The sequence below is a fragment of the Poecilia formosa genome, unplaced genomic scaffold (genome assembly GCF_000485575.1).
Source record: "Poecilia formosa unplaced genomic scaffold, Poecilia_formosa-5.1.2 Scaffold284, whole genome shotgun sequence".
Lineage (NCBI taxonomy): Eukaryota > Metazoa > Chordata > Actinopteri > Cyprinodontiformes > Poeciliidae > Poecilia > Poecilia formosa.
In genome coordinates, this window is record NW_006800223.1 from 87,899 (window position 1) to 101,928 (window position 14,030).

At 39.1% G+C, this 14,030-nt stretch overlaps 1 protein-coding gene across 3 annotated transcripts in view; it reads right to left on the reverse strand.

The window, feature by feature from the left end:
* Positions 1-12,422, reverse strand: part of arid2 (AT-rich interactive domain 2) — a 33,438-nt gene extending 21,016 nt beyond the window's left edge. For 2 of the 3 annotated variants that reach the window (XM_016681524.1, XM_007571615.2), the window contains exons 1-3: positions 11,908-12,422; positions 11,691-11,784; positions 10,645-10,742 (exon numbers count right to left, since the gene is read on the reverse strand). In XM_016681524.1, the coding sequence (XP_016537010.1) occupies positions 10,645-10,742; positions 11,691-11,784; positions 11,908-11,999 (284 nt within the window). In that variant the 5' untranslated portion in view covers positions 12,000-12,422. Of the gene's footprint in view, positions 1-10,644; positions 10,743-10,831; positions 11,551-11,690; positions 11,785-11,907 lie in introns of those variants that run through there. The other variant, XM_016681525.1, reaches the window with a different exon arrangement.
* Positions 12,423-14,030: the final 1,608 nt, after the last annotated feature.

Genomic DNA, 14,030 nt, shown 5'->3' on the forward strand with positions numbered 1-14,030 from the left:
TGTGCTGTGTGCTCTGACCGACATTATGCTTTAGTATTTATTTTACATTATACTCAGAATTTCTAATTGCACTTTCTGAACCATTTCAAAGGTTTGTTGTTGTTTATTTTTTTTAGATGTTTGACCAAAATAGTCAACCTGTTGTTTTTGGCAGTAGATGCATATCCATGACAAATGTGTGAAAAATGTTGTCAATATTCTGCTAATGTCGTTAAAAATAAATAAAACAAACTTTCAACTGCGGTGTTTCCATTAAATAAGAAACAAAATTAAAATTACATGAATAAGTTTGCTCATGCAATAAGTCAATAAGAAACATGCCACACCATCATCATCCTAACACTTCCTGTTGTCGTCTTTTTCACCAATAGTATCATCTGGTTGGTGATCGTGTGACTCGTTTGATGGGAAAAAAGTTTGTTAAAGTTCTGTGAAATAAACCAATTTTGATAAGGCTGAAAAACCCACCTATCAACTTTTAAATAAAAAAAATTGTTTTTTCTAACTCGATGTTGCCATTAGACAAATTAATGTTCACAGTTCCAATTTGCACAATTATATGGTCAATGGAAATGTAGCTATTCTAAATGTATTCTACATCAGCTGTTCTACTCCCAACTGCACTGACTGAACAAATTAAAGTTGTTTTTATGTGTTTGGCGAAGCTTGCGAAGCTCGTGGTGTATTTAGGTGTGCAGAGTTATCAAATACATTGTATTTCAGTACATTTGTGTCTGTTTTTAAAGAATTTTTAAAAAAAAAATCAATTCATCTGTTTTTCTCCATCAGCATCGACTGATACTAAACCTCAGATATTGGTATTAGAAGTGAAAAAATTGGATTGGTGCATCCTTAGAGATTAGATAGAGCTCTGAGATTTTGTAGTTGAATTCCAAGAATAAAAGTCGTAATATTAGTAGAATGAACAAGCAAGACCAGAAAAATACTTTAAAATTAACAGAAAAGCATTCTAATGAGAAAAAAACAAACAAACAAAAAAAAAACGCTTCTAGAGTTCTAAAGCTTTGACAAATGTATCCAAAAAGTCCAGATAAATAGAAGCTGGAAAACATGCTGGTCAAACAACATGGCCGCCCAAACATCACTCTGAACTGTGGAAACCAAAGGGGTGCATGGGTGACGAAAAAACATTTCCAAAAAATTCAAAAACCTAAAGTGATCAAATCAATTTATCACCCCAGTATGATGCTGCCACTCTTCCATAAAGGTCAGATTATGGACAGCACAGACAAGAGATGGATTAATAATAGGGGTGTAGCAATGCAATATCTCATGATACAATACAATATGATATTCTGACCACGATACGATATGTATCACGATATTTGGCAAACGATACATTTTGCTATGATTCAATGCACTTTTACGATTTTCTCAAAGATTTTAGAAGGACAGAGTGATTTTAGTGACATTTTGTGTTTCATAGACTTGGATTTAATCAACTGAAAACTGATTAAAAGCACCAACTACACAATACCTGACTCTAATTGGACAGAGTCTAGCAGTCTACAGCTAGACAAAATAAATCAAAGATGCAGTGAGAAAATTAGTTTCTGTCATTTAATTCATGTGGATTTGACATGAAACTCAAAGTTTCAACAGTGATCCAGGAGCTGAGTGAGGAGATCATCAGCCTCTGTAGACTCTCAATATGCAAATGATTGCACTCATGTTTTTCTTTTGGACATACTGTGGCTGCATTTTGGAGTAAAAAAGTCTTTTGGACTATAGGGAAAAGGCTTTTCTACCTTGGCTCCTGGAGTTAGCCGTGGCTGTAAGCTGTTTACTACTAGCTGCTGGGGTAGTGGCTCTGCCTCACCCCGTAGTGGTCGACTCCGTGCAGCTGCGCAGCGCCGCCATTCCCCTGCTTGGATAAGTATCTGCCTCTCAGACTGCCAGGATCTCATCGTACTCTCAGTCTCTGATACTCTTTGTCAGTTGATAAAAAGAATGATCGATCCGCCATCGTCATCATGGAAATCCTCACTGCGCTGCGGATTCCGGCTGCGGGTTTCCCCTCTTCGTTTTCCAGCTCAAAACAAGGCATCGCTGCATGCTGCGCACCCGCTTCGGATGTTATCAACCCATGTGCTGCGTATTCATTCTTCAGGTAATCCTTTATATACAGAACAGAAACCACTAAGTTAACAACAAATCACGAAGTGGATGGCAGCAGTCGAACTTTGCGTTAATTTCGCAATCTCGCTGCTTTTGCCACTGCTCCGTTCGCGCCGCTACTCCGTTCCGTTTTTTACGTTTGGAAGCTCATTCCCTTTCACATAACCGGAAAAGCCGGAAAAATATGGTTTACTAATTTTAGCATAACTCCGGTTTTACTTGGCCTATTAACACAATTTAAAAACTGGTGTGTAGTTTATAATGTGCACTTTAAGCTCAAGTTGAAAGTGAGACTGGGAGAGGCGGAGTCTTGCTGCTACGCTGTCACAAACCAGACATGTTAAAAAGACGCTAAAAGCCTATGGACCCCTATAGTTTAACATATCGACACTCGCAGATGAAAAAATCGATACCTTCCGAGGGTGGAAAATATCGATACATATCGTAGAATTGATATAATTATACAGCCCTAATTAATAACCAAACAGTCACAAAGTCATGCAGATTAGACTGAGCAACCAACACAACATCCATGTTTTTGGACTTCTACAATGAACATGAAAAAGTGGAACAAAGTTACTGATCCCTTGAGGGAGTTTCATTTTCTGTTACTTTTTATTTTTTTTTGCATTAATGTCAAATAAAACTGTTATCTTCTGGGGACTTCATATGCAACATTACAGATAGCTGAATGTACTTGTGACGTGATATGGAGGAAAAGTCCTCAAAGAAATGCATATTCTCTGCTGAATTTGGTTTCTAAAGTGAACAAAAAAAAAAGTTAAACCTCTCAAAGTCTGAACTGTCCTGCTGACAGTAACCATGTTGCTTATCAAGTGAAGAGACAGGAACTCTGTGTTCACCTGGGAACAGTTTCCAGAGCAAAACCCTGATCTCACAGGAAAAGTTGGACAAATCGTCCCAATGGTGGTTTTCTCATGTCTTGCCATGAGAATTCCAGACAATCTGCAGCGCACTGTGTGAAACGTGGAGTAGATGAGAGGAGTGAAAGGTGCATAGAAAGAGCAGAATTGTAACAGTTTTCTGAAAATGAGCTGATGCTGCTGGAAGTCATGGAGGAACAAAAGTTTTTAGGTAGAAAAAGTAAAAAACTAGTGATTAAAGTCTCAAACATTTTCTGCACTCTTTTTAAACACAGACAACAAAACAGGATGATTTTTGATGCTTTGAACCGAGCAGGAATGCACCGGCCTTGACCGATTTCTGCTTTTCATTCAATGCTGAATCCCAATTTTCAACATTACAATTTCTCTTCTGCAGACAATAACAAGCGCTCAGCACAGGGTTTCCCCCAGTGCATTATAAGCCTGGCGGGCCACCAAGCTTTACTTGTGCCCCCACCAGGATAAGCATTGAATTTTTTTTTTTTTTTTTACGTCTCTTTAAAATGTTTGCATTTTTTAAGACTTTATAGTTGGTATTCAGGTATTAATCTTCCAATCTTTTAATAACATAATATATCAAGTCATATTTTCAAATTTTCTGTCAACTTTAAAAAAAATTTAACTCAAAAACACAATAGACTGCTGGATGAATGACTGCCCTAGAGCCCAACCACAGGGCTTAGCAAGTTTTCTGGGGGGAACCTTACAGTTTAAATCAGACAGCTACATGTAACAAAATTAACCACAATTATACAATTTTTCAAAGAATGCACGATATTTCAGCATTAGCCCAGTAGATATGGATACATGGAGACAGACAAAAATAGATAGAAATAGAAAAAGATACAGAGATATATAGATATAATATGAACAGACTGATATCAGCCATCAACCCTAGCAGCAATATTAATATCGGTCCAATTTATCCCCCCTAAACTCAAAACAAAAAGTACATTCAAGAACATCCAGGTTGTTGATGTATTTGTGGATGGAAAATAAAGTCAGAGTTTTCAATCTTGGTGTACTTAAATAAATAAAGAGACGAAAAAGGAGTTTGAAGTTTTATTTAAAGGTAAAGGACATCCAGTGATGCAGTCATATTCTCTTTTTCCCCAGATTATAAGTATTATTTCAGCAGGTACTAAGCCTACTTTTCATTAAGCCCTCATCTCTGAATCAAGTGTGTTTTTTTTTAATTGTCTGAGGTAATGTTCTAATTTTAAATGTCCTGTTTTCATTACCTGTAAGTGGAAAAATCATCATAATTAACAGATATGGCCTTTCAAACATCCTTCTGTGTATAATTAATCTACAAAACGTGTTTAACTTTGTGATAAAGTTCCCGAAATAAATGGACTTTTCAACAATATGCTAATTTATTAAATTAGTATATTAGGTATAATCTTACATTTCTGTTGGATTCAAAATTCTTTTATGAAAAACTTATTGTGGCATGTAGGCCTGTGACAATATGTTCAACCGGATCATAAACTGCCCCAGAAATTACTACAACAAACAATAACGTTGTTTTGAAACCATTTTCAAGAAATATATTGATAATAGCATAATAATGCCAGTTCGAAGACTATCCGTTTTTTTATTTTATACAGGATCGCTCATCTGACAGTAAGCAAAAAAAGGACATTTTTTATGATTCTTCACTAAATAGCGACAAAACTTAGCCAAAAATGGCTAAAAACGTCTGGATGGAAATGCAAAGTTGTCATCAACGGAGGAGGCTGTCTGCAGGAAGATCGTTCCATAAAAACAAAAAGACAGAGGGCACATGGAGTAAATAAATTGAAGCATAGGATAAAACTTAAAATGTAATAAATGTGACTTGTTGATGTCTATTTGTGATTCTGCCTTGCAAAACAGACTGGAGTAGATCAAGAGGATTATTGTGGGTTTTTTTTTTTTAAATAATTATTAACTAATTTAGTAATTGAATAATCGTTAACTGGAGTATGCACTCAAAAATGCCAATTTGCTAAAAGGACACTCAGCAGTAATTAAGCCTAAACTATACAAATATATATATACATCTTACACCTAATATTTAAAAAAATGTCTGTAATTATGATTTACCCAGAAACATCTCAAGTGGCTAAGTTTTGGCTTCACCAGGTTCAAATTCTTAAAAAAAAAAAAAAAAAAAAAAAAAAAAGAATGGCACATTTTGCAATTCAACTTTTAATCTGTTAATCCAAAAAAAAGTAAATAACAGATCAGTCCTATTCTATTGATATCAAGTCAGGCAGCAAAGGTGAAGCTTTTCACATGTTGATGCCAAAACTTTTTATTTCAGCTGCAGATGCTTCCTGTGCAACAAAATGACCATACGTTCACTAAAGGAATGCTACACTGTTGCATACAATGCTACAGCGTTCCAATAAAATGTTTATTTTCATATTTAAAAAGGAATTTAATTGGTTATTTCCATCTTGAGTATTTCTGAATGCTGACGTCGATAAATCAAATATCTGCAGAATGTGAAAATTTTGTATCCGATTAATCGATAGAATAACCGATTTCAAAAGTAATCGTGATCCCTGATGCGGATCCTCTGCACACCGGTAGATTAGAGCAGAAATTATTAATCGTTTTGACACAAAAATTAATTTTCAATGAAATTGTGAGAGTGTAAAAATAATATTCTGCTGCTGTCCCATTGGAGAAAGATGATTCTATGCATTGGAAGGAACATGAATTATGCCTATTATTATTGGTCATATCTGTGCTGAGTACCAGCATCAGAGGGTCGTTTTCAGGCCTGACATTTCTACTCCGTCTGGTTCTAAACAAACAGTTGTGTGGTACAACAAGCATCTGATCTTGATGGGATCAGTGAACTCAGGTGTACATTTGGGCATATTTACCTTGTGTGGGCTTAACAATATTATGTTGCTGTATAAATACTGAGCAGACAGGGTTGGAAAGGGCAACGCGCGCGAAAGACGACCAAAATCAACACCTAGGACCGACACGGAACGCATCCTTAATATCATAAAGTGCTGGAGCCAGATTGTAGCTGCGCTGTCAGGCATTAGGCAGATCTGCCCATCTGCTTGTTAGCGAGGAAGCTGAGAGAAGAAGATTAGGCTATCAGTGGTGGCCCACACTGCTAGAGGGCAGGTCGAATTACAGACGGACCAAAAACACCAAGTCTCCAGAGCCTTCAGATTTTATCGCCGATAACAAGTTTGCTTTACAGTCTGTGAGGAGGAGGAAAAGGGAAGCACATCTGTCACAAAATAAAAACAACAGAAAATAGTCACCAACTGAACAGCTCTGCAGCCTTAGCTAGGAGCAAAAAAAAAAAAAAAAAAAAAAAAAAAAACACAGCTGAAGGAAGGCAGATCTAAAGGCTGCTCCAGATGAGCAGGAGAATCCAGCAGCAGAAACAAGAAGCGGGGAAACCGCAGCAGGCCGTGTGAAAATCCACACACACTGAACTCATCCAGGAGGTTGAAGTTCAGCGCTGGATTTTCTGGTTCCTCACACACTCCTCTCTCCAACAAGACTCCTTCACACTAAATCAGGGACTCTCTGGTCCACTTTTTTCACTTCTGACATAAATATGAGGTTTAGCATCAGCAGATACAGAAAAACGGAGCTGAATTCACTTAAAATGTTAAGGGTTTTTTTTGTTGTTTTTTTTAAACGCAGACATAAATGTACTCGACTACAAATTTATTTGATAAATCTGTACCAGTAGAGCGCACTTAAATACACCAGTATCATCACAGGCTCAGTCAAACATGGAAAAACAACATAACTTCAATTTGTCCAGTCAGTCCAGTTAGGAGTACAAAGGCCAATAGAAAATAAAGAAACTGAAACTGACAAAAACAATAAGTTGAGTACTTTGGTTAAACATAAAAAAAAAACTGTAACAAAGTGCCATTAGTAATTATGAACATAATGTACAATAAATAATAAAGCATAGAATTACACCACTTTGATCCAACCTTGAAGGACACAGATACCAGATCCAGATTTTTCTTTTCAATATCTGGGCAGATACAGATATTAATATTGTGATATTTTATTTCTTTTGGGATAATTAAAGTATGATTTTTAATTAAACCGAATTAAAACTAAAAGCTTGGAATTTTTGATAAGCAGCCAACTGCAAGATAAATATCAGAGCCCTGCAAATTAAGTTAACATGGACTCCTTATATTTTAGTCATTCTATAAACAACACAGCAGGAAAAAGAACAATATTCTGTCCAATAAGCCCTTAAAAAATAAAAATCTTTACGCAAGTAGAAACATTCAGCTCTTTGAATTTGAACCTGTGTCCCGTTGAAACAAAAGACACTGAAGACTTGACAAGGGGAAATGAGAAGGATTAGGACCAAACAGATGATGAGGAAAAAGGCGGACGAAAAAGCTGGTGTTTGTGCTGCTGCTGCTTGAAAATGCTAACTGAGAAGGAACACTTATGCTGCAAAGAGCTTCAGTTTCTAACAAGCTGTTAACAGTTAGCATTAGATCAAAACATTTACTCAAATTATTAGAATAGTGCACTACAAAGTCTTAAATATGCTTCAGTGTCACTTCAAGCATTCATTCATTGTCTTCCGATTTGTTTCGATTTTACATTAGCTCCCCGCTAACGGCAGAAGCTCCCTGCTAGCAGCTGGTAGCTCCGTGCTAACGGCAGTAACTCCCTGCTAATGGCGGAAGCTTCCTGCTAACGGTGCAAGCTCTCTGTTAACGATGGTTAGCTCCCTGCTAACGATGGTTAGCTCTAGCAAACAGTAGCTCACAAGCGTCATGTTTGCTTGCTCCAGATATCTTGTGTATAATGTCACAAGAAAACTTTGAGGTAGTTTCTCTCAACCAGACTCTCGTCAGACTCCATGACCTTGACTTCTTGTGTGTTTTCCATAGGCTGGCGTCCACTGTGATCTACGGCCCAGCATGCATTGCACAGATAAAGGAAGAAAAAAAAAAAAAAGGGCGACCTTCAAAAGCAAAAAACAATACAGTATACAGCTGAGGTACTTCTGAGTTTGTACGCATCAAACTACTTCTTTGAGATCATTAGGAAAAATAGAACTTATTTAGTCAAATATGTTCAACTAGTCATATAAACATTGGAAACTCTTGTTGATTTTATTCTAGAATTATCAGAAAGGAACATCTACTTATCTGAGATTGATTTGTTTTTTTAAAGTTACAAATGTTAAACATGTGCTTTGACACATAAATAGAAATAATCTTTAATTCCCTCACTGTGCAAAGGATTTAAAAACTACTCTATCAAGGAACACATTGTTCGTCTTATACATAGCCCCAAGCATTAAAGAAAACCAAAAATCAGTATTAGCCACAACATCTCAGCTCAGTGCATGTTTAATTATTTTACAGTTGGCGGCAGCAGCAACAGGAATTAAATCATCTTTGATTCAATTTATGTGGGAAGACAGTAAAGTTATCAGAGTTTTACACAATCATGTGAATCTCAAAAGGTGCATCCTGCAGAGTTTAACTGTCAAAACATGCACTGCCACAAAGCAGTTGGTTGAAAATCCCCGTCACCGATAAATCCCTGAAACTTTGCCAGAAATAACAAAAGCATTCAAATCCTAAGAAATAGACTCTCGAGCTAAGTGCACAACTCGTACCAGAATAAAACCAAATGCACAAACTGAACCTTCAATGAGCTGCATCTCAACTGAAACTTCCTAGATGTCACTGACTCAGAGGCCATGAGGGCAAACGGAGGTTAAACCGGCGCTTCTAGTCACCTGACTTGGGTACAACGCTCTGCAGCTCGGAGGAAACGCCAAGAACACCAGGAGCCTTTCTTCTCTCTCGCAACTTACTGCAACGGACGCATTTTTTTTTTTGTTTGTGTGTGTGTGTGTGTGTGCAAATAATAGGAAACAACGGCTTGTGTAGAGAATTAAATAATGCGGAATACACAGGAAATATAGGTCAGATGCTGATGCTTTGAAGGGGTAATAAAAGGAGGGAAGAAAAACGCAACAACTGGTAAATCGCCTTCCAAACAGTGAATTTCCTGATTTACAGATTAATGACATTCTCAGTCCCTCATCTGAAACGTCTCTCTTTTAACATGCACACCTCCCCCCCCCCCTCTCCCAGTCCTATAAAGGGGCCGGAGGGTTTCGATTCAGTTGAAACGACTCCAAGCGAGTGTGAGCGGGGGAAAAAAAAGTGTTCCTGGTGATGAGCGCTCGCTTATTCCAGAGCTGCATTCGGATGTCGAGTAAGGCAGCAGCGGGAGCTTTGGCACTCCGAACCGCTGAGTGGGAAGTGTTGACCGGAGACGGTCCGATTCATTCGCGACGGGAAAATCTTTGGCCAACAGATGGTCGTTCCTCTACTCTGTCGGCAAACCGAAAAACGCAGTTTTCGTCCGTCGTCATCTGCCTGACGCACAGCTGGACAGCGGTTGCAGGTGGGCATCAGACCGGATGATCAGGGTTAACCTGATGTTAGCAAACATCAGGTTCCGGTAGAAACAAACACGCTCCGCCTGTGTCAGCGCCGGGCACGCTTCCTCAACTCCCATTCCAATAGAAGACAAACAGCAGAATAACTACACTGGCAGTGGAGCATCAGAGCAGCATCAGCATGTTCTTTTTTTTTTAAACAGGTAATTAAATCTACTTCTATCAGCAACATGGATGAAACTTCACATCAGACTGGCCCAGTCAACGCCCAGTAACATAACAACGTGCATTATTTTTCTTCCTTTTAAATTATGTGCAACTTTGTGTTGATCCGTCACATGAAACCTGAATGAGTTACACATTTTGTGGTTTCCGTGAGCCAAATGTATGAACTATTTTAAGAACTGAACATAGGGCTGCAGAAATATATCATCATCACAGTTTTAGTATAGATGAGGACTGCTTAGAATGCCTTAAGTGTGACAAATTCACAATTTGCATGCTGTTTGATGGTTTCTCACTCCAGGAGAATCTGCCCAAAATGCCAAAGGTCACAGAGTGTCAATAACAGATGAGGAATGCACTATTAATGTATCATAATACCACCAAATCTTTAAACTGCGGTCTGATCTAGAGGCAGACGAGCAAACTGATACTAGAGAGCTTCCAAATAGAGATTAAATCAAAATATTATCTTCTTACAGCAAAAAAAGAAAAAAAAAGTTATAATACTGCCATGCAAACACCTCCAACTTTAATCCAATTACTTCCAACTAGGTGCCACTTGTTGACAGCACACAAACAAGAGGGCCTCCTTTCTTCCACAACCAGTTGGCTGTACAATAATTATGAATGGCTACACAGGTGCAATCTCTGGTGGGCAGGTGGCAGGGGTGGGAACAATCGTTGCAACAGAACCACAAATGCCAGCTGCTCCACTTCCACTCCAAACAGCTGCCTGAACCGAAAGACTGCAAGTGACATCTAACAAATGTACTCCAAACATGCTCAGAAATATTAGTTAAAAATACAACTTAAGTCTCGGAGTGAGTCACGAGTGCTGCTTGCAAGCAGGCTGCATCATGCTGCTCGCATCTTTACATTTGTAAACATTCCGCACATGCTACCTGAACCCGGGGAGGAGAGCAGCTCGGCGGTCCCGCTTACCGTAGGTAGTACTGTCTTAAAGCGAATGCTGCGTTGGAGCAACTCCTCGGGAAATTAAACTCTTCTCCAAGTTCTGCCCATTGGTTTTTGTCAGACACCTAAAAATTGAAGAAGAAGAAAAAAAGAGGAGTTGGTTAGAGAAAAAATAAAAGAAAAAAAGGGAAGACCTCAAAGAAAGAGCGGTTACACTGAAAGCAGCAGCTCCTGCCAATATCAGCATCGTTTATCAATAACTTTCTCAAACTTCGTCGAGCAAACTAAAACTAAATAAATCCAATAAGAAGCTTAGGGTTGCTTAGTCTAAAGTGTCTTTTGTTAAGTAATGCAAAAATGTACATTTTGGTTGATTATAGATAATTTAAACCGCCCGAATCTATTTGGGACATAAACGTTACAGTTGAAGCTAGTTAGCTATGTTGCTAACAAGCTAACTTTGACTTTTCCCTATTTTGAAGTAAAAACCGCTCGAGGCCAAACTGTCCAATGAGCTGTCTCGGTCCGGTTCCAAACGCATTTGCTAGCGGCGAGTCGTTTGGTCTTTGGAGTAAAGTGTCGAGAGCGTTTACTGTATCCACCGACATGGGGCCCTCTGACTGAGGCCTACAGTCTGAGCCCAGCCGTGAAGCCGAAGAAAGATGGCTATGGCGAGAAGCAGAATTCAGGCTTCCCCCTCCTCCTCCCGGTGTAAACTGTGTGTAAAAGCCGGGAGCGACGCGCCGTGTCCCCGCGCGGTGCTCCCCCCCACCCCCAGGCCGGGCTCCGTGCCGATAATCGATGGTGAACGTGCCCGCTAATTTCGAGTCGCTCCAACTGCACTCTGACTCCGCGAGCAGTGGGACTCCTCGATTCAAACCACACAACAACACAAGCCACCACATTGCATAGAGATACATGGCAAACTAGCACAAGGCCAACATCGACCCACTAACGTCTTTCTAGGGGGTACGTGGGGGGGTTACACTTGTCCCGGGTTATCCGCGCGGAGTTCTGAAGCGGTCCAGCCAGCAGTCCAGTGTGGGCAAATAACACTTTAGGTTCCCACTCACCTTAGCGAATCCACCTAAAGAGACGACTCTGATATAGAGAGCATTCAGATCCAGCTCTTTCCCACCCACGATAGGAATCTTCTTGAACGGCGATCTGTTGAGATAACACATGAAATAAATTGACACATGCTTAAATAACACTTCTGGGTAACTCACATGTTTGTGCAATTTGAATTTAAAGTTGTATTTCTTGCGAATAAAGGCGCCCCAATCTCACCCTCTGCTTTGGTGAAATTGCCGCAGCTCGTCCAGGAAAGCCTGTCCTTTCCTTCGCTGATCTAGGAGATTTTTCCCCGTCGAATTTGCCATAGTTTTTGCACGCAAAAACGCTCGAACCCCACTTCAGTCGCTTCCTAAGACACCAAGGATCCCATACTCCGCCGGCGCTCAGTCATTCGCCGAGCCGAGTGTTTAAAAAGTTAAAGAAATAGCTGGTAGCAAGGAGAGCGGCAGCTCGCTAATAAAGACTGATGCACACAGAGAGCAAACCCGATACAAGCTCGGACTAAGTTCCCTCGAGCAGTCCAAAACACGGCCGATTTACCGATAGATTAGAAGCGCCATGGCTGAAGGTGCTCAATTAGTGCTTTTGGTCGCGGCTGTGTTCGTTTGGAGTGGTTTGACAGTGTGCTACGGACGCAGCTCCGAGGCTATCGCACACACTGTAGAGCGGCAGAGGACCCAGTTCTCAGACAAAAAGATGTGAAGGCCGCGGAGCCCGGCCTGCCACGCAGCGCCCTCTGTGGCCTGTGGCGGTACTATTTCAATGCACGGGCACAGTGACTGCTGAAACAATAGAGACTGTTTTCTTTTTTAGGGACAGTCTGACAATTCCTCTCTCAGAAAACGGGTCAGAAGGTTCTTGGAAGTGTCCCGTGGGGGGATGGGGATGGTACTAATTTAATTACTACAGCTTCGTAATCATTTGAATTAGACGCTGAATATTTAGTATTTTAGGGGTAAAATTACTTCCATGTTGAACTAAAGCCGAGTTTAAAAAGTATTCTGATACACAGTTAATAGCTTTGGCGTTCATTTTAAATCTTCAGTCCGGTTATTAGACACTGCTTATCTCCAGTGAGGGCCAAATTCAGGAGAATATGGGCCCCATGGGTGGAGTTAGCTTTGATGCCCTATCAACACAAGTTTATTTTATGCAGATAAATTATACTTGATTAAAAGTTACATAGGACTGCAGCATTTCACCCAGCTTAAAGACAATAAATAATATTATGTTTACAATAAAGATAAGATTTTATATTTTGGGTAATATTAAGAATTCTTTTTTTTTGTCTTCATAATTAGAGGTTTTTCAAATCACAAAATTGTTGGAAAGTTAAAACAATACCTTTCCAACATTGCTGTTTTTAAAGAATCCAACTCTGGTTTAAACAGTAGATTTTAGATTTGGAACTATAGACAGATTATATAGATTAAATACAGTCCAGACTCATTAAATCAGAAGTTTTGAATGCTAACCTAGTGGTTAACTAATTGTAGTATTTACACAGTGCTTACAAGTCATGCCCATATTGTTTGTCACTGTTTCTTTTTTTTCTACAGAGTATGAACTATTTAAAAGGCTATTTCAGTGCTCACGCAAAAACTACTGTCAGTTATCTAACTGAGAAGCCTAACGCAGCCTAAGTTGTCAACTAGTTCCCACCTTACTTCAAAATAAGTGATTCAACTGTAGGCACAACAGGTTGTCAATCAGAAAACACATATTTGGGGCTTCTAAATGAGACACTGTGATGCTTCAGTATCACAAGATCTTGTTACAATCCAATGAGGTACACTGTAACATCAAGGTCTTTAAGCCTTGCCCACATAAAAATATATTTTTTGGGAACAATTTTTGCATTGATTTCCTTTCTTTAAAAAAGGTCCTTGTGTATATGGAATTATTTGTAGGTATATTCTAATTATTTGCAGAATATTCACCTATTTTTCTGTCGAGAATATTAAGAATATTTGACAAACATTCAGATGGGGAAGCTAAAGTATTTACATGCAATGCTACTTGGCAGATTATTGCTCTGGCGCTTGCAAACCAGCCCATCCAGGAGGACCATTTGTTTTCCTCAGTGGTTATTGGCTATATCAGCCCAAATAAAGAAGACTATAAATGTTAGCCAGCTTCTACGGTAGGGACAACTTTTTCCGCTGTATGAAGTAATGCATATTAAGGTATTTTTGGTGTTTGTACTATTCAAATAGGCATTATAAGCATTATCATAAGGAACTAGAGTGTTTATGGATTTTAGCTAGTTAGGGGTGACTGTTGTCACTAAACCCAGTTTAGTGATCCCCATCTTTTCCATTAAGAACTATTACTTC